Raw genomic sequence first — 25840 nt, 5'->3', positions numbered from 1 at the left:
CGCGATTCTTAACTATATTCAAGTTTACTATAGCGGGGTTCATAAGCCAGTTTGTGGGGAAGGCTTAATGTTTTAATGTTTTGCAGGATTCTGTTATGTACGTATATCGCAGTAATACGGAAAGTTGAGCTAGTTGGTACGTTGTTGGCAAGTGCTGAAGTCTTGGTGAGAGCAGTAAAGGAAAGAAAAGTACCTCTAAATCCTTGTTCCTTTCCATCAGGGTCATGATATTCTTTATAGGAGAGGAAAACTTAGTCTAACTAATGTGTAGCTCCATATGAGCTGACCTTTGTATGTCCCTTGTTCTTGTTTTTGTTGACTGCATTAGATTAGCCTTCGGTCTCCTTGGCAAAACATGAGGCCTTAGAATGTTTCTAATTTCTTTACTTCAGCTGTGTCCGGTGCATCATCCAGGAACAGCTGAAAAAAGTACAGACAACTCTAGCAGACATCGACACACTTGACTCTGCTGTCAGCACAGTTGCCACACGTCTGAGCTCACTGCGTTCTTCGCGGGTGAGCGCTCTGTCTTCCTTGACGGCTTGCAATGCTCGTTTGGGCATGTTTTGCTCCTTTTATGGAAAGAAAACTGCTTGATCTAATGTTGCAGTCAACTTCTATGGACTGAGTTTTCATAAGTGGTACCATGTCAAACAAGAAAAACAGATTCCATATTGTGAGATGGTGTATCCAGTGCATGAAGAACATGCATATTGCAGGATTGAGAATGCTATTTTGTGCTAGTCTTTTTTTTTTATCAGATGATGATCTCAATTGTCTTTTGTAACACAGTGCAATGCCTATTGGGACCTTGTGAATGTGTTCCTAATCCTTTATTTGTGAAGCATATGAATGTATGTCTTGATTCTCTACACAGGGTTGTGAGCGAGTTGAGGTGCTCAGATCAAAGAGCAGTCTACTTTCATTTCTTGTCAGCTAGGCTTGAAGCTAAGGCATTTGCATGTCCACCAGGCAGTGTATGCTTGCTGAAAACAGTCAGCCTAAAAGGAATTCATGTGGGACTATCCCCCTGAATATAGCAGGCAGCAGTAGTGCAGGTTAGCTGTCTCTCACATAAAATGGCCTGGTACCCAGCAAACACAAACTGAAAAGTGGTAGCTTGAGCATTAGTCCTTTATAATGGAGCGACTTGTGGCAGGGAAACAGAGCAGCCATGCAGGCTATGGGCTTTCATTTGTGATAGCATTCAGTGGCTTGCATTCGTGATCAGCAAGCTATGATCAGAACAGCTGTTATTTGATGTTTACTGTGGGTGGATGGTCCTAGCTGCACTGACGCCACATAGTAATAATGCTTGTGAGGGTTCCTTAAGTAATTCAGGTTGTGGGACTGTTGAAGTGGCAAAGATGCATGGAGCTGTTTTCCCCTCATGCACTCATTTTGAACATAGCTCACTGCGTTCTCCTTTCTTATCTTCAATACTTGGAAAGCAAACATTAGTGAAATTACCGCTCACTGTCAGTAACTCCTGCGGTGTGGTGTACTGGCTTAACTCATACACTGCTCTGTGTGTGGTGTGCTTTACAGCTGTCCCTAGCAGTGGAACCAAATGGCAGCCAGCTGCCTCCACCAATCAGCAGCCGAGATGAGGAGGAAGAAGAGGCTCTACTCACACAGCAGATTGAGAGCCTGGAGAAGGAGAAGTACATGATTTATTCTCAGTCCATTCTGTGACAAACTTTGTTGCCTTCAAGAAGTTCTTATTTCTCTTGCATTGTGGTTGGGAGCTAGAACAGAACAAAGCAAGGAGCCAACTACTTGACAAGAACTGGAAATTGGTTTCGGTATTTGCTCGACACACACTCATTAAATCAATCTTTCAGTGCTTGCCTGGGGATTACTAAATATATTTTGAGGGGTTGAGCAACAAAAAGTTGACTATGCATTGAGTGGCACTGTAAAGATGTGGTTATTAGTATTGCTGATATGCTGTATGGTATCATCTCTACAGAGTGAAACACTTAAGATTTTTAGCGAGCTTTGTTTGTGGCTTAATAGATTTTTTGCCATGAGGACTTGCAGTCTGCAGTCCTGGCCATAATATTATATAGAGCACATTTATAGGCACTATCAGACCTGTCAAGCCTTACCTCGGGAAAATTAGGAAGGACTTTTTATACGTACTGTCTTTGTACATGGTGCTGGTGCACTTTCGCACGAACCCAAGAAACTCTTGAATCCTTTCTGTGAATGCATGAGAGAATTTCAAATACTGAAGCATGCTTTGTAATTTTGGTGGCACCTGTATATTCAGTGGCACTCAGTACAGATAAAGTTTCTGGGACTGCTCCGTGGTATTACCATAAAAGCAATATAGAGAATAGTCTTACCCAAGTGCAGCATGGGGATTTTCACTTCCACTTAGCATTGTGCACCTGCCCCTGTGTTTTATTACTACAAACTGTTTGATCTTCTACCCTTAGCAGCCAGAATCGGGACACCTCACAAATTGTCATGTTTGGACTTTACCCAGGGCACTGCTGACTACAGTGCTTCCAACATTGGCCCTCAGCGGATCTGATGATGATCTGCTCAGCACAGACATGGATAGTGCCGCGGGAAGCCTGGATGATGTGCGACCTTTTGATGATGCCAGTACGTGCGAGTTTTTGGAATACCTATGGACGTTTTCACTGTTTTATTTAAGTGTTGTGTTGGCTGGATAATTACTTCACTACCTATGCATCATATAAGAGAGAAAAAGAAAATTTCTCCAAGTGATTTCAATCGCCCTGCCATTCATTTCCTATTTTTTCTTTCTGGTGTAGAGTAATAATCTGAGTCTGCCCCTGTACCTGCCCTTATCACTGTTTTCCCCTGCCACAGTGGCACAAAGGCTTTTGTGTTTGGCTATTGATACCAAGGTTATGGGTTCAATCCTCCTAGGAAGTGGCTGCTGTTTGTCAATGAGGCGAAATACAAAAACAGCCATGTGCTGTACGATGTCAGTGCACATGAAAAGGGCAAATAGAAGTTGGGCTGTATAGTGTAATACTGCGTTCTAATCAGAGATAGGCAGTTCTCACTGAAGTGGGGTTTTTCATAAGCTAGAAGCTTCTCTTCAGAATGCATAGCGGCAGCCCATCCTTTTCAGCAAGTACATCAGGACCTTAAATTGATTGGCAGGAAGATTATTGAACCCAATTTTCTCCGTGAAAATAAATCTGCTGCTGGACAATTGCCATCATAGCCAAAAAGAGGCAGAGAATCTATTTTTGATAATAATGATTACGATGATGTGCTGCTTTTATGGTGCAAAGGTAGGTTTAGTCCAAGAGCACATGTTACACGGTGTTTTTTTCTTCTAAAGGTGTCACCAGAGTTGCATTTGTCTTACATTTCATCTCAGATAAGCCAAGCACCAGAGCAGCGGTAAGCTTGTGCTCATTGTATTACCTGTAAATATACCCGGCTGCACTGGGGTCCGTGCCCTGCACCTCCCACATGTGAGCGGAAAAATCAACTTTTATTGAGAACAGTTACTGGATGGAGTTGTGCGGTAACTGAATTATGTTTGCCTGTAATCGATTACTGGTAATCAATTAATTTTTTTTTACAAAAACAAGTACAAAACGGTTTATTTTCAATTCCTGAAACTTGGCAGCGAGCTCTGGTGCTAGTGTAGATGTTTCCTTCGTGACAGAGTGACGACGGACCAGCTACAGAGAAGCAGTCATCTTTGTCTAGTCCATAAATGAGTTATTGCTGTCTCTTACAGCATTTTCTGTCCCAAGAACACCAGTTGGTCTAAATTAGTTCGGAACTTGGCACTACGGCATCCCTCATAGCTGCTTAATAGTAAACTCAGCCGTTTACAACCTGCAATATTTTTCACCTTTTTCCACTTGAAGGCTATGGTTCCGTACAGCATGGTTCCGGTTGGATCCCTTATTCCCGACAGCTACATCTCATTCCTAAATTTCAAAGATCTATTCCAAGCTGTGTATGTTTAGTAACTACTGCATCAAGTAGAAACGGCACTCTTGTATTGGCATTAGTACTACAATAAGAGCTGTAACAGTGCTATAGCCAGTCTGAGCAGCCTTGTGGCTGCACTTTTAACTTTGTACCATGTGGAGTTGTACATAATGTGTCACAAGTAATTGATTAGTTGTAAGGAGTTACATTTTTCGGTCATTTTGTTATGTATTGCATTTCTCAAACTGAATTTATTTTGCTTGTAATCGACTACTGGCAATCGGTTCTTTATTTTTTAATTTTTTAGTTTTTTTTTTCCTTTTTTGCCAAATACAACAAATACAAGTACCCAGTGGAGCAGTTTTAAGTGCCTCAACTTGGCAGTAAGCACTGATGCTAGCCTAGTAGTTATCTTTGTGACAGAGTGATAACGGTCCATTTACAGAGAAGCGTCACACATGATCATGTTCATGAGCAAGTCACAGCTCTCTGCTATGGCGCTCCCAGTCTTGAGAAGTATCGCTCTGCAGGAACGCCTCGTCCTCTAAAATGGCATCACAGCTTGCCACGCTCTACGCATTTGATGTCATTTATGCAGTAGTTTCACCACTTAAATGTGCTTTGAAAAAATTGAGGTGTGCTCAAGCTTCGCTGTAAGGGTAGACTCGAAGCACCTTTAATACTACTCCCTTTTCGCTCTGCAAATACTTTTATATTTTTTATTTAAGTTGGTTTTTGGGGAAACGAAGGAGCTGTATCTGGCTTCTAATTTGACACCTGGACTTAATTAGGCTCAAACGGCCTCTCGATACTTTAACACATGCCAAGAACTTCAAAATAAAATTTACTCATCTTCTGGTTTCAGAAGTTGTTAAAGCTAATTCTTATGTTAATAATTATTCCAGAATAAATAAAATGAGAAAAACTGTGTTGAGACCCATTGCGGTGGCTCATTGTCTAGTGCACTAGACTACTGTACCCAAGGATGTGGGATTGAACCCCGGTTGTGGCGGATGCTTTTCTATGGGGGTGCAAAGCAAGGTGCCCGTGTACTGTGTAATGTCAGTGCCCGTTACAGAACCCCAAGGGGTTGAAATTTCTGTAGCCCACCACTATGGCGTCCCTCATAGCCCGAATCATGTAGTCGAGGGTTCGACGGCATACTGTCAGGAATCACGGCTTGATGAAATTCACTGGTCACTGACCATGTTCAAACAAAAATGATGTTTCAGCTACGGCTTTCTTGTTCACAATAAACAACAAGGTGGACGTTCCGGGCTTATTTGTAGTGGTTAGTATTATTCTTAGAGATTTTCCGTAGATAGGGTGCAGTGTGCCATCATTCTTGTTGTGTTAGGCATAGTCTGGATAATTAGTGACTCGAGATTTCGGCGGGCTGATACATTCTTTTTTAATTGTCAATGTATTTGTTTCATCTCAGTTAATTCCGTGGCCAGTCTCCTGCGCATGCTCCGTGATTGCGTTCGTTGTCACTTTTTCTTTATATACATCGTACTGATGATCTTTCAGGCGTCTGGTGAAATCTTTCGTTTTGCCTATGTAAGCTGCTGAACAGTCAGTGCAGGCAATTTTCTAAGCCACACCGAGAAACTTAACACAAGGGAGCCTGTCTTTCACGTTTACAAGCTCATTTCTTATCTTGCTTGTTAAGACATGTGCAACATGGATGCCATGCTTGCAGAACATCCACGCCAGTGCATCGCTGATCCCTGATACATACGGGATAGAAGGTCAAACGAGCCAAAACGAGCCCCTCTTCTCTTCTGCTAGAGATGTACTAATAGTTAAAAATTTGCTATTAGTACATCTCTAATAAAGTTAATTCTGGTCCTGGTTTGCAAAAGATTTCAATTGTAACTTAACTTGGTGCGATGTGGATTTAATAGTTCGTTTGAACGTCTAGCGCTGCCAGTAATTCGGGCAGAGCAGGGTCGAATTGCCAGCCGCAGGGCACAGCTTCAGCACGAGAGATGGGCGCCGGAGCCAAGCGATGGTGATGGCGATGCCGCAGCATTTTCCGTTCTTTGTCTTCTTTACATTTCCCCCACGTGAAGAAGTCGCCATCCTGGCGACTCAGGGAGAAGAGACGACCAGAGGGTTGTAACATGGCTTGAGGCGGCTAACGTGGACAATCTCGCGGCCGCGACGGCGGTGGTCGGAAGAAGGGGTGACTGGCTCGATGACGTAGTTCACAGGGGATGTGCGTTCCAAGACGCGATAAGGTCCGTGGTATTTGGTGTCTAGTTTGTTGGTGGCAGGAACGCATAGCCAAACGAAGCTGTCGGCCTGGAACGTGGGAGCAGGAGTATCGGTATCATGCTGATCTTTGCGATAGCCTTGAGTGTTGGAGGTAAACGTGCGAGCTAGCTGACGGCATTCCTCGGCCTTCTGTACAATGTCTGACAAAGCACTGTACTCAGAGGCATCTGGATGGTATGGCAAAATTGTGTCCAGAGTACATGATGGTTCACGGCCGTATAAGAGGAAGAAGGGCGAAAAACCAGTTGTTGCTTGGGTGGCAGTGTTGTACGCGAACGTTACGAATGGCAGTACTTGGTCCCAGTTCGAGCTTCCAGATTCAGATGTAACATACATTGCGAGCATGTCCCCAAGCGTACGGTTGAAGCGCTCCGTGAGGCCATTTGTTTGCGGGTGGTACGCAGTTGTAGCTCGATGTATCGATTTACAAGACGACAGGAGCTCTTGGACTACTTCGGAAAGAAAGACACGACCTCTATCACTCAGTAGCTCGCGGGGGGCGCCGTGTCGAAGAATGAAGTGGTGCAGAAGAAAATGGGCTACCTCTCGAGCTGTCGCCGCGGGAAGTGCAGCAGTCTCGGCGTAACGGGTCAGGTGGTCGACGGCGACGATGACCCATCGATTACCAGCGGCACTGCATGGTAGCGGACCATAGAGGTCGATTCCCACGCGATCAAACGGGCGAGCTGGACACGGTAAAGGCTGAAGAGGGCCAGTAGGGTGGCGAGAAATCTTGCGTTGTTGACAGGCGGTACAAGAGCGAATGTAGCGACGTACGAAATTGTACATTCCCCGCCAGTAGTACCTTTGACGAATTCGATCATATGTTTTGAGGACGCCGGCATGAGCGCTTTGCGGGTCACTATGATGGTGGGCACAAACCTCGGAGCGGAGGTGGCGCGGAATGACAAGAAGCCACGTTCTGCCGTCTGAGTTGTAGTTCCTTCGGTAGAGAAGGCCTTCCCGAATGGCGAAATGGGAGGCCTGTCGGCGGAGTGCCCGAGGATGCGTAGCCGCGGAAGTAGTGCCAAGGATATCTAGCAGGTTAGAAACCCAAGGATCTTGTCGTTGCTCGAAAGGCATATCCTCAATGGTGAGTGCTGACAAGAGTGTTTGAGGAGGGGACGATGAGTTAGGCGAGCACACCGGTGACCGAGAAAGAGCGTCGGCGTCAGAGTGCTTGCGGCCAGAGCGGTACACTACACGGATGTCGTATTCCTGAAGCCTGAGAGCCCAGCGCCCGAGACGGCCAGACGGATCCTTGAGAGACGCGAGCCAGCAGAGAGCGTGATGATCTGTAACTACCTCGAAGGAGTGGCCGTATAAGTAAGGGCGGAACTTTGTTACAGCCCACACGATTGCTAAGCACTCCTTTTCGGTAACGGAGTAGTTGGACTCGGCTTTGGTGAGAGCACGGCTGGCGTAGGCGACAACGTATTCGGAGAAGCCAGGCTTGCGCTGGGCGAGGACGGCGCCGAGGCCGACACCACTGGCATCGGTGTGAAGTTCTGTAGGCGCAGTAGGGTCGTAATGGCGAAGGATTGGCGGTGACGTTAGAACATTGCGCAGTGTCGCGAATGCATCATCGCAGGCTGGCGACCAAGAGGAGAGGTTAGGGGTGCCTTTCAAGAGCTGTGTAAGGGGGGCTATGATGGTTGCGAAATTCCGAACAAAACGACGAAAGTACGAGCAGAGGCCCACGAAGCTTCGCAGTTGTTTCAAAGTGGTCGGTTTCGGAAAGTCAGCGACGGCGCGCAGCTTCTCAGGATCAGGCAGAACTCCATCTTTACACACAACATGTCCGAGTATTGTGAGCTGGCGGGCACCAAAGCGGCACTTTTTGAGGTTCAGTTGAAGACCGGCGCGGGTTAGGCAGGTGAAGACCTGGCGAAGTCGAGTCAGGTGGGTCGGGAAGTCGGTTGAAAAGACGACGATATCATCAAGGTAGCATAAACAGATGTTCCATTTCAGGCCGCGCAGTACAGTGTCCATCATTCTTTCAAATGTGGCTGGGGCGTTACAGAGTCCGAATGGCATAACATTAAATTCGTATAGTCCGTCTGGAGTAATAAAGGCGGTCTTAGGACGATCCGCCTCTGCCATGGGCACCTGCCAATACCCGGAGCGTAAATCGAGTGAGGAAAAGAATTCTGCGCCTTGCAAGCAGTCTAGGGCATCGTCGATTCGTGGGAGGGGGTACACATCACGACGAGTGATTTTGTTGAGACGGCGATAATCAACACAAAATCGTATGGAGCCATCCTTCTTTTTAACTAGGACCACAGGAGACGACCATGGGCTACAGGATTCTCTAATTACTCCGCGTTGGAGCATGTCATCGACTTGTTGGGCAATAACACGGCGCTCAGTCGGCGACACACGATACGGCCGCTGATGGAGAGGTGGATGAGCGCCAGTGTCGATGAGGTGGGAAATGGTCGTCGTGCGGCCCAAGGAAGATTGCGGGATGTCGAAGGAGGAGCGGAATTGGTGTAGAAGGTCAAGAAGTTGCTCGCGGTGGCGCGGCTCTAGAGCGCTGTCCACAGAATGGTCAAAAAGGTCCCGCTGTAGCGGATCGGAAGCCACACGAGTTGGGGTCAAGGCGTCAACTTGGCAAACAGGGAATGACACATCATCAAAGGCGAACAGAAGGTCCACGGGCTCGATGCGGCCAAGGCACTCCCCTTCGATCAACATAGCGGGAGACGCAAGAGGATTGGCTACCAGAAGTGTGCTAGCGCCGTTGTTCATGTCAAGGACGGCAAACGGCAGCGGTAAGTGTCGGCGGCGACAGACAACGTTAGAGGGCACAAAGAGGACTGTCGCGGCGGTGGTAAAAGAGGCAGTGAGGGGAACCAGAACAGCGCTTCCGGGTGGGATGGTTGTGTCATGAGCTACGAGGAGTTTGGTCGCAAAACGAGGACACGGCTCGTGGAACAGGGCATCAGACGGTGCATCACTCGATTCAATGAGCTCTACTTGAGGACTGGCGCAGTCAATGATAGCATGATGCTGGGACAGGAAATCCCAGCCGAGAATGACGTCATGAGAACATGTGGGGAGAACGACGAATTCGATGATGTACAAGGCTGCAGCAATGACGACGCGAGCAGTGCAGATAGCTGTCGGCTGTATACTGTGAGCGGATGCGGTACGAAGCGATAGTCCCTCGAGAGGCGTAGTCACTTTTCGGAGGGAGCGGCAGAGTTTTTGGCTGATAACTGATACAGCGGCACCGGTGTCGACGAGCGCAAGAGTATGAACACCTTCAACGATGACAGCAGTAACATTCGCGGGATTAAGACGAGGACTTTGAAATTCTGTCGAATACGCAGTTCGTGCCTCGCGAACTGCGGCGGTTAGTTTTCCGGCTGAGTAGCGGGTCGTCGGCGCATTGGCGAAATGGAGCGGCGACGTGGTGATGGCGAACGACGAGGCAGGAAGTCCGGAGGGTCAGGGGATGCTGTTGGAGGACCCGATGGGACGGGGAATTGGGGGGCCAAATAAGGTGGCGCAGGCCGCGCAGCAAAGGCCATATTTATTCGGCGCCGGCAGTAGCGTGTAGTGTGCCCAGGGATGCCGCAGTGGTAGCAAATAGGCCTGTTGTCTGCAGTGCGCCATGGAGATGGTGTCTGACGCAAGGGGGGAGCAAACGCTGTTGGTGCCGAACGCATAGGGGGCGAAGCATAGGCATATGCTGGCTCAGGAGGTGGACTTGAAGTAACTTCGGCATATGAGCGACGCAATACCTGGGGAGGAGCCGGCGCGAATGCTGGAGCATAGCTCAGTGGCGCAACGCCGGACGATGAAATTGTGGGCGTGGGGAACGGCATTGAGGGTGCGACCGGAGGTGATTGAGGAACAGAATTAGGGAGGACTTCAGATACATGCTGTTGGATTGCACGGCGAAGCTCCGGAACAAGGCCAGTTGGTGACGACTCCTTAACATATGGCTGCAGGGACAGTTGTCGTGCGACCTCCTGACGTACAAAAGCCTTGATGTTTTCAGAGAGGCTAGATGACTCCCTCTCTGCGGCTAGTCCAGCAAGTGATGCTTGAGGCTGGCGAATCAAAACACGCTCCTTGCGGAGTTCATCGTAGCTTTGACATAGGTCGTAGATTTCCTTGACCGTCGTGGGGCCTTTGGCGACGAGCATGTTGAAAGCGCCGTCATCAATTCCTATGAGGACATGACGTATCTTAACGGCCTCGGTCATGGTCGGGTCAACGCGACGACACATATCAACAATGTCCTCAATGTAACTGGTGAACGTTTCACCGGGCAGCTGCAGTCGCGACCGAAGACGCTGTTCCGCGCGGAGTTTTCGGACGGCGGGGCGGCCAAAGACATCAGAAAATTTCGTCTTGAAACTCGCCCAGGTAGTAAAGTCCGACTCGTGGTTTCTAAACCACAGATTAGCGACGTCGCTCAAGTAAAAGATGACATTGGTGAGCTTACGGTTGTCGTCCCAGTTATTGTGACGGCTGACCCGTTCGTAAGTGGTCAGCCAATCGTCGACGTCGTCATCGCTGCTTCCACTGAAGGTAGCGGGGTCCCGTTGACGAATCGCACCTGTGCAGGTGACGGGCGGAGGTAGGTGCAATGAAGTCGGCTCCGTCATTGGTGTAGTCAACGTTCTGCTGCGAAGTTCCAGGGCGAGATGGGTACAGGGAACCTCAGATTGACCTCCACCAAGTGCGATGTGGATTTAATAGTTCGTTTGAACGTCTAGCGCTGCCAGTAATTCGGGCAGAGCAGGGTCGAATTGCCAGCCGCAGGGCACAGCTTCAGCACGAGAGATGGGCGCCGGAGCCAAGCGATGGTGATGGCGATGCCGCAGCATTTTCCGTTCTTTGTCTTCTTTACATTGGTAATATTCCAAAAATAATAAGTTCGATTTGCCCTCAGTTTGTAATATTCTAATTCACTTCACATCCAAAACTTTACTTTTCGCACAGCTGTAAAAAAAAATAAAAAAGAAATAAAATCAATTATACTTCTATGATTTTACAGTTACTTTTCAGAGGTTGTAATTGACCTCTTTAGTCAGTTACATTTCAGATGGAGTAATTTTCATTGCAATCGGTTACTTATTTTCTGTAACTTACAAGACTAGCACTGTGGTTCTGAAAGGTAGTGCCTCAGAATGAGCCAACTAACAGATGCATCATATTTCTCCAAAATTACTCACTAAATGCATATTAAAGACTAAACTCGGTGTTATGCAAACAGCACAAGGAATCCATCAGTTAAACTTTAGAAAGGTTATTTTCTTTTACTTCTTATTTTCTTTAAAATCTTCTTCCTCTCCCGATTAACCTGGACCATCTGCTCTGATTACAGAATACAGAATTTATTTAAAGCTATACAAATTGCCGCACAACTTCTCTGTGAGGTTGTAGCCTCTTGCCATGGTACCCGAAACCTGTCTCTCCTTGCCGCGTCGCTCGGACTCCTCGGAGCTTCTGTCCTCCCTCTCCATGTTCTCCTCTTCCACCACCTTTCGGCGTCACCGTAGTAGCACTTAGTCGCAAGCTCCCGTTGAATTCCTCGAAAACCACTCGCTGGCACAGCTGGGGATGGTTGGGGGAGGATTGGGTGTCCCCTCGGGAGCGACGCTTTTCTACGGCTGAAATTATTCTTCCGCTGGCCGTTGGTGCGGCGCCAGCTCGCAGACCTCCTCCCAAGTTGGAACCATTCAGAAGGAGGAGGAGTTAGCTATGGTCGCTCCAATTGCATGCACACATACTCAAACGAACATACACACACAGACACACATGGCAGTCTTTCCAGCCGTTCGTTCTGCCCGCGACACACAAGGCAATTCAGCCACGCACTTAACACCATGCTTAATTTATTTTTAAGTACAATGGCTCATTACTCAGTCTCAGAAGTCACATTTTCATTGTTTTTTGTGCAGCCGTCATGAGCATACAAATTTGTAAGTGTTCAGCAGAACAGACGGCAAAGTCTAGTGAAAGGGGTACAAAATGGAGTGAATGAAGTGGAAGCAGCTCACTAAAACGTATCGCAATGTGCAAACTAAATAGGTAACAATGTAGCAGTGGAATTTAATGAGGGGAATGCATTGAATTATCTGGGAGTTAAGGAGGGGGCACAAGTTAAACATCTCGGTGGCAAGTTAGAAAGATGTTCAGGAAAATTATTCTATTCTGCAGTGGCACTAGGAAGAAAAGCTCTGTTCATGGCATTGGTTGATGTGCTGATAATGCCTTGATGTTTTATCCAGTCTCTTGCTGTACTAGTAGATAGGGCTGTTATTCCAGGGTTTTGTGTCCCTTTGTGGGCTTTCTGCTCTACAAGATGTCAGTGTGCATCATTCTCTGCAGGTGCAATGGCTCAAGCTGACCAGCGGCACCACCCCAAGACACGCGTCTCGACGCCGCTGCGCCGTTTGCAGCCGCCGCGCTTCTCCGGTGGCTCTGGCCCAGGCAGTACAGCACCAGGCCTCTCAGCTTCGGCCTCAGACACTAGTGTTGTCTCACTGTATAAACCCACAGAAGTTGACGATGAGGCTATCATGGTGTGACCATGATCAGATGTGCCATGGTGGACTGTGCCGTAGCTGTCCGCTATTTGCACAGCTGTTGTGCTGCAAAGTGCAGTCCTCTCCCTGGTCACATCTGTGGCTTAGAGACCAAGGTCCCACGTGCCTATGGGCATGCTTGCAATGGCCAAATGTTTTCAAGATGTTGAGAAAAGGACACTCAGAGTGGGTGTTCTTCACATTGCAACAGCACTGGTTTGTGTGCAATCTGTTGTTAGTGAGTGTCGTGAGGGGTGACATTGGAGAGCTCCGGGATGACAGGGCATCATTGCCTGCTGTCTTACTAAAATGACCGGTAGCTCTATGACACACAGTGAGTCGTTTACACCAGAATTTTATTTTTGCAGTGCACGGATGGGGTTTGCACAGGTAGGCTGATGCATGTGCTTGACATGCATGATTTCTGCATTTCTTGTGGTGAGCAACATTGCAGAAAATGTGTACCGATTTCTCAGCCTGAGCAGTAACATTTCTGCAACTGCAGGTTGAGGCAGACTTAATGTTCTGTGGCAGGGCTGGTGTGCCTGCTTATTAAAGACTTGAAGCCTTGTTGGCCTGATATTCAGCCGGTATGAACAATTCTTTGTGTCAGTGATGTTCGAGATGTGAGAGCATAGAGTGATTACCAGAAGTAAGGAAAATAAAACATGAGAGGCTGTGTGCAACTTAATTTTTTGAGAAGTGTATGGCAGTGGCTTGCTATAATGGCTTATTTTGTCAAAGTGTGTGTGTCCACCTTATATGCTGTGAAGATTGTCTCCATCTGTATATTGTCTCTTCTCGTGTGTGTTTTATTGTATATGCTTTTATTCTTTGAAAGAACAGTTTCATTTTAGAATTCTCTGATGCCTTTTCTGGACATTGTGGTGACATCTTCCTCACCATTTATCAAATTGACTGTTTGTAATGCTCCCTTCTTTTACTTTTCAGTGTTGTGAGCTTTGATGTTGTGAGCTGTGTTTCTGACCGCTTCCTTTTCAAGCCCTTCCTATTGGGCCAAGCTGTCCTCATTTCGCTGTTCCATTTGTCTGTTCTAAATGTTCTGCTGCAGCATTGAGAAGAGCGACTTCTCTTAGCAGGTCACTCTTCACTGCAAAAAGTTTGCATCCGTCGTACATGAAGGATGCATCGGAGAAATCTCAGTCTGCCATGGGAAAGGTACCCCATCTCATCACCCTTCTCTTGACACTATGCTTGGCATTAACTTTCATTAAACAGCTGCTACTTGTTAAGTTTTCAGAGAATGCTTTAGATCTGTAATATGTGGCCAAACAGGACTTGAACCTAAAGGAAGGCATTTGTTCTTAAAGGAAGAAAGTTGTCTCACTAATATGTTAGTGATGCTTTTTATGTACGAAAAGAACTGCCTAGCTAGTGCAGCAGAGTAGCTGAACCTTGAAAACTGTAGGTTTTACGTGTACTATTTCTGGCTTCTCCTGCTGGCTGCTTAAGATGACAGTCTTCCCCTGTAAACTGTGTTGTACAGAGGCATGGTTTGCTGACAACTCTAGCTGGCAAGGTTACCTTAAAGTAACTTGCTGCTTTCACTTCATTGCCATAGCTTCCAGACCATTGGCACGCGTTTTGTATTCCAAACTTGTGAAATGCTCGACCGTTATTATTGGTTTTTTTTTTGGCTAGCATCACAAGGTATTATGTTCTGTAACTGCCACCAATATCTTTCTTGTGCTGATCACACATGGATCAAACCGGCCATATGCAATGTTTCATCTAGTCAATGACATCCACATGAAACAGTCGTGACAAACCAGTTTCAGTATAATGCTAAGCTGCCAAGAATTGGTGTTCTCTATTTGGTCCACTGCATTTTTTTATGCATATACACTGTGTTTTGTAAAGGTCCGTGTATTGTTATCATTTGAAGTTTTTAAACTTCTCCACTTCATATGTATATTTTTTTATGCCTGCTGGTGGAGGGGCTTTTATTTGTGACCATGTGTGCACTACAGGGAAGGTTGTAACAATTGATCACTGCCTCCTGTTTGCTCTATTTTTTAACATCAACATTTCCACGCTTAACTGAATCGCGTATTTAAAAAGAAACTGAGCCTGGTTCTCTTCAGTATACTTACAGCCCCCCACTGGGCCGTTCTTATCCGTCTAAAAAAAACGAGCTTTCTTTTGAAGCCCCTCTACCTAAGTGCTGTCTTATATGTACGTCCATTCCAAAATGCTCGTCCAAGGGTAGTCCATTTGGTGTGGCCTACCATTTTATTCTTTTCGCCCATTACTTCGCACACATTTCACGGTTACGGATCACAACACGTTGAGACCCTGTGAAAGATGCCAAATGTGACGTTGAATGCCAGTGTTGCACTGTGACAAAGTTTTGAAGTTACAAATGCACATTATGTGAAAGCAGGGTGGCACATGCATCTTTCTGGGCATCTTTTTTTATTGTTTGTTTTCAATGCCTTTGAAGTGGCCACTTGTGTCCCTTTGTTTTAGTATTTAACTGCATTGATACACTCGCAGGTGTCGAATGGTACGTATGGCTGGTGCATACCAGGATTGGTGCTTGCTGTAGTGAGTGCACTGCAGTTGCCCTTACTGTGCAGAGCACAGACCAGCCATTGAAATTGGAAAACTGCCCAAGTGTGCCACAGCCTGAATGTACTAAAAGTGTCAAAAAAAAAAAAAAGGAAAGTGGAGAAATGACTACTCTATTTATGCCAGTGTTGTCTGTTCAATGTTGGGTGTGTGAATGCTGTGGCTTGTACAGATCGAAGTGCCTTGATCTATTGTGTTGCCTGGTCTTTCCTTTCGTTCTCTTTCTGTTCACTCAGAGAGGAGGAAAGACATTTGCCTTCCTTTCTTTTATGACTGTGCAATTGGCATAATGTGTAACAAGGCTTTGAAACCAAGTGGGTGCAAGGCAGGCAGTTGCATTACACATTGTTGGAGTTATTCTGCTGGCTTACTCATGGTGTTGTACATTAAACTGCAACTTTGTAAATTTATCACGCTCAAGATTTTTGTACAAGAAATGTTTCCTGTGAGTGTTTTTATTCTTATTTCTTGAAATTAAACATGGAAAAAAAGGCTTTGCATATTATATTCATGGCTGACACAAGACTTTAGTCTTATTTGTACCGTGTCACATGATAAACTTTAGGGAAATCCACTGCAGGGCTGATGCGAATTTGGTGCGATCGTTGATCGCTGCACCCAACTTGAGCACTTGTCCTTGTAGAAAGTTGGCTTTCCTAAGCAATGAAAAATGCCATTCAGCGGCGGCTTAAATACTAACTCAAGGACACCTGACTTCTCTTCTTTCGAAAAATATTCAGTTGCTGCAACATGCACACTTTGTCAAAGAATGCTCTGTAGACGGCTATTTTTAACTTTTTGGGGAGCTTTTATATTTTTAAAGATAAGGGCTGCTGTTCTTGCATACACTTTTGTCACTAGTCAAGAAAATGGTAAAAAGTTTTTCAGGCTTGCTAGAGTGCTCACTTTACATAAAAAAGTATCGTGATTGTTCCGCAGTATAAATTTCTTGCTCATCAACAAATAATTCTCTGCGCGCAAGTCTGCTTAAGCGTGGAAATAGCGAAACCTGCTTTACAGGACTGTTTTCGCTAACTGCAACCTCATTGTCACTGTCGCTACTATCAACTAAATGCACCGTCACTTTCATCACTACTGTTGTCGTTATTACTTATGAGTGTATCTTTTCCGCAGAAAAGAGAATTATAGCTGATAAAGAACCGCAGATATATCGCTCCTCCAAAATGGTGCTCTTGTTCAAAATTCTAACTTTTCCGAGTCAGTGCTTGATCTGTCACGCCTGTGAAAACTGCTTAGGTATCACTTTTTCATCTTCACCGTCATGATTACGCTGCCCGTAATTAGCGGCAGGATTTGCCTGGAGGAAATCGTTCGCGCGCGACAGCTCCTCGCTGTCGCGCTGAGCAGCACTGGCTACGACCACAAATCGCGAAGCTTCCGCTTTTCTTCACTGATTGCAGATAACAGGATAACGGCAGCCAGGCAAAAGTAGTCAACCATGCTTTCAGAGTCCAATAGCAGCGCGTGTTTCGCACAGTTTAGTTCCTTTGTTTCCCGCTGCTCATTGACGCAAACCGAGATATGGGAATAACCTGACTCACGATCTTTCGAACGAGACCGTACCAATGCCGTCGGAGCGCGTATTTCTAGGACTGCGGCCGATCAAATTTCAGAGCGATAATAGCTCAATTTAAAAAGGCCAAGTGTTCAATTCGCTTCTTTGGAACGCTGTGATGTGCGAAATAGGCGATATTTTTCAGCCAAAATTTTCCCATTCTCGTGTTTTAGCAGTTCGTCCCGTTTTAAATAATGAAAATAATTGGTTCACGGGAAAGCAAAGGCGCTGTATCTGTCCTGTCGCACTTGTTCTGTGGACACCTGAACCGCGCCATAAGGGAAGGGAGGAAAGCGGGAGTGAAAGCGGAAAGAGGAGTGCTGTATAGTGAAGGGCTCCGGAGTAATTTCAACCACCTGGGGGTCTTGAACGTGCGCTGACATCGCACAGCACACGGACGCCTCTTTAGTTCACCTCCATCGAAACGCAGCCGCCGGCGGTCTGGATCGAACCCGGGTACTCCAGCAGAGTAATCGGGCATATTAACCGCTGCACCACCGCGGCGGGGTACCTTCTTGTGTCTCACGTTTTTATGCGAAGCATATTACTAGAGCTAAGCCTCAGCTTCTCGAGCGCGGCGGTGTCGCCACCATTGACCTTTCATGACCTACCACGTGATGCGTGACGCCACGACAGAGGAGAGACCGGGCTACAGTGAACTAGAAGTATATACTTCTAGTCCACTGTAACCGGGCTGCATCTCGCGCCGTCGAGCGCGGCGTCGCCACCAAGGAGAACTACGTGATGCGTGACGTCACGACAGAGGAGAGGTAGCGACGCCGCGTTCGACGGCGCGAGATGCAGCCCGGTCTTGTTGTTGTTGTTATGAACTTTATTTTTACATCGGTGGAAAAATAAAGTTCATAACAACAAGACCGGGCTGCATCTCGCGCCGTCGAGCGCGGCGTCGCTACCAAGGAGTACCACGTGATGCGTGACGTCAGAGCAGAGGAGAGATGGGCCGCCGGCTCGCGCGGTCGAGCGCGGCGTCGCTACCAAGGAGTACACAGTTTGCAATACCGTTCGTTGAAGTGAGGTAGCGTTACGCCGTAATAAATGCTTGAATTATTGTCTTCGTCCAAAATACGATAAAGCTTGTCGTACGTTTCGGAGTCACTATCGAGATGAACCAGGGGTAACTTGTACATTGCAGCCAAGTTGTAAATAGCCGGGTTGTCTGCGTAACACCTCCACCGTTCGTCGGTCATCTTCAGTTTGAACCAATTGTGCATCTGTGTATCGGGTATGTCATTGGTAGCGGTATCGTTTGCAGGCAATTTCATCTTTCTTCTCATAATGGCATTCTTATAGCGAGGCACGCGCTCGTATGCACTACCTATCGTTTCCTCGTCTAGGTAACAAAACAAATTGCGTGATTCGGTTTTGAACAGTTTTCGTAAGGACCGCTTTATGGGCTTCGGTGGTGTAATTGAAGGACCACCGTGGCGGTGATATGGCTCGAAGGGTATACATGACGTGACCTCACAACCATGCCTAGTGAAGACGAAACGACCGTTGCTGCATGTCAGGTCAGCTGGACATGGGTAGTTTACGGGGAGGCTTTCCCATATGACCGCGTTGTTGCCGAAAAATTCATAATCGTTGATCCCTTCAGCACGTCGATGTTCTAAGAGCTTTTGGTACGCATACATATGCGCGTAGTGGTAATCGATCAACGTTGGCCCGGGGTTCGTCATGTTCGTTGTGTGTCGGTAACACAGTTATACTACCGTATTTTCGAGATGAACGAGTCATGCTATTGCCGAGTTTAACCAAGGAAAACCGTGTATTTCCGAGTTTAACCAAGGAAAAACCGTGCATTTCCAAGCCTAGCCACCAATATGCTTCGCATCTGACTAGGCTTAACCTTAGCTAAGCCTCAGCATTTTTCTTCAGTATTCTTGTCGCTTAATTGGCCATATCTGGAAACGCACAAACTTTGCTTGATGGTTTTGTTGGACGGTGTTAGCTCCTGCAGCGGCCGACGACGAGTTGAGCGCATGCAGGCGAGTAGCAGACACCCCTTTACAAGCACTGGTGCTGCTCAGCATGACACCGGCTCATTGAGGAGAAGCCTCAGCATCGGGCGGGCCAAATTGGAGCATGCTCAGTCACGCCGGAAGGAAGGAAAAACTTTATTTAGCTCTATATTATTTTGGCGGCTTTTGTGGCGTATTCAGAGGTGTCTTCTTGTTGCATCCACAGGAGTCTCCCCGTCGACCTCGCCCACTTCTACCGAATGGTCGGTTGCCCTCAGTCCAGGGCTCCGCTGGCCACTGCCGCCCGTTGAGCTCGCTGTACCAGACCTTGTTGGTCATCGCAGCGGTCGCTGGACAGCAGTCTCATATTGCTCCGCACTCGCGTTTCGAATTTTGGGAACCACATCTATGTTTTGACAGGCCCATGTGGTGTGACAGTGTGGGTTTTTCGTCGCACCACGAACATCGGTCCGCGTAAATGGTAGGGTGCATTTTGTTCAGTGTGTATAGGTTTGGGTATGAACCTGTCTGTTATTGTCTCCAAATGACAGCTGCCTCTGTTGAGAGAACTGTGCGGTGGGGGATATCGCATTATTTTGCCTCTATAGCTTTGTTGTATGGCCGAGTATACCTTGGGTGCTGGCAAAAGCTCCGTGGACTCGTCGGATGCTCGAAAAGTATTGTATGCTCGAGCTATCATGTCAGCCTCTTGGTTCCCTGCCATCCCCATGTGCCCCGGCACCCATATAATTTTGTGTGTGGTCTTGTTTTCTTCGTGGTTTTTAATTTTGTCGCTCGCTTCGAGGAGGTTACGGAGCGCGTGACGATCTATCCTACCATTCATGTAATTTCGACATGCTGTTTGAGAGTCCGTGAGTATCGTTAGCGACCACTCCGCCACCGCTAGAGCAACGGCTACTTCCTCGGCCTTTGCTACCGTGCAGTGTCGCATAGAGGCGCTGGTCACTCCGCGTAGATGCGCGTAGAAACGAATCGACCACCGTGGCCACTGCAATTTTTATGCGAAGCATATTGCTAGAGGTAAACCACAGCCCTTCGTGACGGTTACACGCCGTGCAAAGAATGTGGAATGCTACGTCACACCAAGTGATACGCTGACGTCACGACAGAGGAGAGACGGGGGACCGGCTCGCGCCGTCGGCTGCGGTTGCACGCCGTGCGGACCACGTGATACGCTGACGTCACGACAGAGGAGAGACGGGGGACCGGCTCGCGCCGTCGGCTGCGGTTGCACGCCGTGCGGACCACGTGGTATGGTGACGTCACACCACGTGATACGCTTACGTCACGACAGAGGAGAGACGGGGACCGACTTGCGCCGTCGGCTGCGGTTGCACGCTATGCGGACCACGTGGTATAGCGCAGGTTTATATATAAAGGGGAGACGATTGCGCTCGCCTCCAGTAGACCCTCACAAAAGGTGGCGATGCCTCCAGGGAGTGCAGCCGAGCGGTGGAATGAAAAGCGAAGGCTGCGGCGTGCTGTAGAGAGCCCAGAAGAGCGGGAAGAACGTTTGGCCAAGGAGCGTGCTCGGCATGCGGCTCGGCGACAACGATGCTCCACTGATACGAGCAACGTAAAAGCACGTGTAACCAAGGAAAGAAAAGCTTAGCCAAGTGTAACCATGGAAAGCCGAGTTTAGCAATCAATATGCTTCGCATCTGACCAGGCTTAACCAAGCTAAGCCTCAGCCATTTTGTGTTCACCTCTCGAGGACGCGTCTGCATACAAGGTCGTGTTTTGAGGAGCGTATGTTTTTTGAATGAATTCGGCCCTTTTTTCTCTTCTGCCTCGGTGGAGGTTGGGGTCTATGTTTCTCGGGATTGGAGCTACCTTGAGAGACTTGCGAAGTTCGCCGAGGATCGCTTCCGGCCTAGTTATTTCTCGCATCTGCTCACGGTATCCGAGTCTCTAAGAGCGCTCTTCCAGTCGTTGTCTGCAGCAGCCATGAGTTTTTGCGACTCAAGCTTGGCCTCGCGTAGCTGAGATACGCGAGGCGCAATATGTTTCGCAATTCCAAGAGCCATGAGTTTTTCTGTCGACGTATTGCGCGCTTTGCGTAGCAGGGTAGCAAGGGTATGCGCTTGCTGTATTTCGCTCTTGTTGAGGCACACTGGTTGAGGTTCTCTTCGCGCATGCCGTGCCGCCTGTTGGTGATGCAGGTGATCATGAGTGTTACTTGTAGCGTTGTTGCTTTGAGCAGGTTAAAAGTGTGACTACTGCGTTGGTTGGATTGAACCCACATACCCAATAACTGTTGTCTTTTCCGGGATGGGCATTCCTTCCAGGTAGATGTTGAGTTTCAGGTCCTCACTGATTGGGGTGGTCCGGTTTTTTTTTTTGCCTCTCCACACTCGAAGCAGTTCCGATTTCATGGTCGAGCATATGCGAGTTTTCTTTCTCCGAAATATTTCTGTACACAGGAGGCCGCTTCCTGTAGTTTTTCTTCCTATCTCCCCGTGGGAGCCGGTGTTCGTTCAGGCTGTTATGTCATCTGCATACATGGCGTGCGCCTGATGCCTTCGAACTTCTCTAGTTTTCGTGCTAGACCTATCATAGCTTTATTGAAGAGGGTAGGTGAGATGACTGACCCTTGGGGTGTTCCTTTGTTTGGCGCCTGAATGTTGTTCGATCGAAGGTCTCCCATGCCGATGGTGGCAGTTCTATCTGACAGAAATGCTTTGCCGTACCCGTGGGTTCTGCGTCCGCAGTACAGGCCATCTGGCCTGTAAGGATCGCTTCGTGACTGACGTACGTTATCGTATGCTCCTTTGATCTCGAGGGCCATTATGACATTTTCACCCGTTCGGCCGGTACGTTGCGGAGCACATCTTGTATTTGGAGGAGCACGTTCTGCGTCGAGAGTTTTGCTGTGAAGCCGAACATGGTATGGGAGGTACACGGTCATTATCTTCCATGTAATTTTACAGTTTGAGCATCACCACCCGCTCGTAAAGCTTGCCAAGGCATGACGTGAGCGAGATGGGCCTGAGATCTTCAATTTGGAGCTTTTTGCCAGGTTTAGGGATCATAATTACTTCGGCGTGCTTCCAGTCTTGGGCAACCGTCTCCGCCTTCAAGTGTTTGATTAGAAAGCTTACCAGCTCTTGTATGCGGTCGTTACTTAGGTTGCGGATCAGGGCGTTGTCGATTCTGTCCGCTCCTGCTGCCGTGTTTCTGGTCGTATTCCTTATGGCCGCGCAAACGTCTTCCACAGTTATTGGGCGGTCGAGTCTCTCGTTTTCGGCTCCGCGATAAGTTTTTTGGTATCGCGAGGCGTTGTAATCACCGAAAGATCTTGCTCGTGCCTTCTATAAGAGTTCGGTGTCCGAACCCTCGAAGGAGTGGATTAATCTGTGGATGGCTTTATTGTTTTCTGATTTGATCTTGGTCGATCAATTAGTGCTCTTAGGAGATTTCAGGTTCTGGCCGTGCCTAAAGTTTCCTTAAGATAGCCGCTGAATTGTATCAATTTTGTTTCGTGAGTGGCGTCGCGTATTCTTCAGCTTTTGCCGCAACTTCAGCTATCTTTAGCTTCAGTTTTCTGTTGTTTGTTCTCACTGAAAATGTTTTCCGCTGAAGTCTGCGTAATAGCTATCTGCCGCCTCCGCCTCAACTGAGGTCGAAGTGTACACCGATGTAGTTAGCGTGGGTCGGAGAGAATTGTGATTGACTGAAAGGGCGTGGGCATGGATGGCAACGGTATGGGGTGACATGTACATTGCCATCCGTATTCACGCCAGAGCGCGAAGGCTTGCACTTGTCTTCGGGAGGGGTGGTATTCGGGAAGCATATTTTTACGCAGGGATTAATAGTTAGGAGGGAGGAGATGTGGAAAGGAATGGACAATTACGTTGGAAGGGAAGAAGAGGAGAAAGCTTCAGGGTGGCGAGAATTGCGCTAATTACAAGCACTGTACACCAAACCATACGCCTCAGTCCACAGCGGCTGCGAAGCAACTGACCACGGCGGCGGTCAAGCCTCCAACGCAGCAAAGGGTGCTAAAAATCTTTGGCTCCGGACAGGATGCCAATGGAAACTGACTTTGTCAACGTTGAACGCTAGAACCTTAGCTAGGGAGGTTAGTTTAATAGTGCTATCAGAGGGATCTTAGAAGGTATGAAACGAGATGTGATAGGGCTCAGTGAGGTTAGGAGGCCAAATGAGGCATATGGACATGCATTGTGTTATTGTGGTTTAGTGGAGCGACGAGAACTATAGAGTAGGGTTCCTTGTCAAAGGATATAGCTGGTAATATTGTAACGTAACGTTAACAAAAGACAATCTGGGTCAGAGGAACGTCAGGCAATCTGGCACCGAGGAACGTCAGCCACCAGTCTGGAGAGCACGAGACAGAACACAGTTTCGCGCTTCGTCGTCTTCCCCAATCGCCCGTGTCTTTCTTCGTCATCTTCAATAAATGGCAGGTGTCATTGCCCTCCTTTGCAGAATCGCCTCGGTGAAGCCGACTAGGAGCAGACTGATGACCTGACAGTGTGCTAGGTTGATACCAGTGGAGCACAACACAAAACAGAGCACCATTAGTCTCAAGAATTCCCCGACATACACAAAACCACGGATGCCGACCCGCGCTGCACTTGCCGGCAGGGGCAATAAAGGGACTCCCCGCCGTGCGAATTTTCGAACCGGACCAGTGCGTCAAAACTTTCTTCAGTGCTCGGGCGAGGGCATGACTTATTACTGAATAAAAGGCACCGGTGTCGAGTAATGCGGTGACATCTACTCCATTAATCGTTACGTACAAATCGTAGGTAGCAGTGCACGTCGGATGCTGTTGCTACCTGACACCAGCGAACTCTCGTCGAACCGGCTTGACGATGACGGAGGATCTTCACATTTCCCGAAATCAGCGACCGTGCCTCCGAAGGCCGCTGGTAGTTTTCCTGGCGAGGGCTGGGAGAGCGGCGTCGGGAACAGTTGGGACTTGGCGAATGGTAGCTAGTCGGGGAAAGAAACCGACGCTCTTGGTAGCCGGACGTGATGATATACTGTAACGCAGAAAGGCGACTTAGATTTCAGTATCCGTTCGCTATTCCGAGGGCAGGGGTCGTCCGATGCAAAACCCCGCAGGCCGACGCGGCGGTACGGACACGCCCGGTAGAAGTGACCTGCTTCACCGCAATGATAGCGGGGCCGAAGATCCGGCGCCCCCCATACTTGACTCTTACGGGGTCGCTGGTAGGTTGGCGGAGGGTAGTAGCGAGGGGGACCTCGCGACTCCACTGCTGGAGCTTCGGCGTTGATGCCGTGGTCCGGCGTGGGAGACTGACGTAGAGCAGCCGCATATGTGGGTCTAGCGTCGAACTGGTGGGGAACGTCGCTGCCATACGCATCTCGTTCTGGACGACTTCAGCCAATGAGGGAAATGATGGCGTGTTGCAAGACATCCGGAGGGCTTGCTGTTCTTCTCGCACGATTGAATGGATGAGGTTGCGTAACGCGTCCGTGTCACGCCGACATGCAGAGATTGCGTCGGACCCAATGATGTTGACGTCATGGTTGCACTGACGGGCTCGGTGTTGCGGAGTTGTCTCCATGGTGTAAGCCTCACTGAGAAACTCCACCAGAGTGCGCGGTGGGCTGCGGACCAGTCCCGCGAAAATCTCTTGCTATCACGTCTCGCATCAAATGGCGCTGCTTCTTCTCTTCCGGCATTTGTGGGTCAGCGCGCTTGACGAGATGTGTCATGTCCTCAAAGAACATACGTACGCTCTCGTTCAGGTGCTGGCTGCGCGAGTATAGCGCAGCTTCTGCTCGCTCACAGCGGTCGGCACTCGGAAAAGTGGCCTCCGAGTCACGACAGAAAGCTTGCCAGGATGGAAAAGAAGCCTCATGGTTTTCAAACCATGTCCGTGCAGACTCTTCAAGAGCGAAGTAGACGTTGAAGAGCTTACGCTCATCGCTCGACCCGTTGTAACGAGCAACATGCTCGAAGGTCTCAAGCCAGTCCTCGGCGTTCTCGAACCCGCAGCCATGAAAAGACGGCGGTGTTCGCGGCTAAAGTCACAGGATGTGCGCAGGAAGCCTGCTCTCAAATGTCAAGGCATCTGGTTCTACAGCCGTATCAGGCTGCGTCGTCCCGGTAGTGGCCGGAAGGGGTCCGAATTCCGGGGGCGCTCCACGTAGGCGTCGGCTGAGGCGCTGATGTACCAGAGTAAGCTCCGTAGTGACAGGTGGATTATGCAGCACTGGAATCGTACCTATCTTGCCCAGCACCTCCACCAGATTTGTAACGTAACGTTACACACAAGGCAATCTGGCACAGAGGAACGTCAAGCATTAGTTAGGAGAGCACGAGACAGAGCACAGTTTCGTTTCGTCGTCTTCCCCAATCGCCCGTTTTCTTCTCCGTCGTCTTCAATAAATGGCATGTGTCAATATAAAGGAATTCTATAGCACTTATGAAAGGGTGGCAGAGTCATAATTAAGCTTATTAAACGGTATATACTCAAGGTTGTACAGGCCCATGCGCCTACATGCAGTCATGATGAACAGGCAGTTGAAATCTACGGAGGCATAGAACTGGTAATGGGGAAAGTAAAGACGCCGTACGCTTTACTAATGGATGACTTAAATGCCAAGGTAGGGAAAAAGCAGGCTGTAGACCAGGCAGTGGGTGACTTTGATATTGGTTCTACGAATAGCAGGGGGGAGTTACTAGATGAGTTTGCAGAGCGCAATAACTTAAGAATCATGAATACCTTCTTCAGCAAACGGAAGAACCGGAAGTGGAGATAGAAAAGCCCTTACTGGGAGATTAAAAATGAAATTGACATCATACTGAGTTCTAACCCCGGCATTATGCAGAATGTAGAGGTAATAGGAAAGGTGCGATGCAGTGGCCACATGATGGTAAGAACTCGAATTAGTCTAAATCTGAAGAG

General features: G+C 48.2%; 1 protein-coding gene across 2 annotated transcripts in view; it reads left to right on the top strand.

Moving 5' to 3' along the window:
* Positions 1-15455, top strand: part of LOC146198377 (unconventional myosin-IXb-like) — a 109601-nt gene extending 94146 nt beyond the window's left edge. For both annotated transcript variants that reach the window (XM_084593859.1, XM_084593858.1), the window contains 4 exons: positions 393-516; positions 1549-1664; positions 2495-2616; positions 12571-15455. In XM_084593859.1, coding sequence (XP_084449985.1) covers positions 393-516; positions 1549-1664; positions 2495-2616; positions 12571-12770 — 562 coding nt within the window. In that variant the 3' untranslated portion in view covers positions 12771-15455. The remainder of the gene's footprint in view (positions 1-392; positions 517-1548; positions 1665-2494; positions 2617-12570) is intronic.
* The last annotated feature ends 10385 nt before the right edge of the window (positions 15456-25840 follow it).

Source organism: Amblyomma maculatum, chromosome 2, assembly GCF_055883805.1.
Source record: "Amblyomma maculatum isolate TAMU_Amacu chromosome 2, ASM5588380v1, whole genome shotgun sequence".
NCBI classification, from domain to species: domain Eukaryota; kingdom Metazoa; phylum Arthropoda; class Arachnida; order Ixodida; family Ixodidae; genus Amblyomma; species Amblyomma maculatum.
This window is presented reverse-complemented; position numbering and strand designations above follow the sequence as displayed.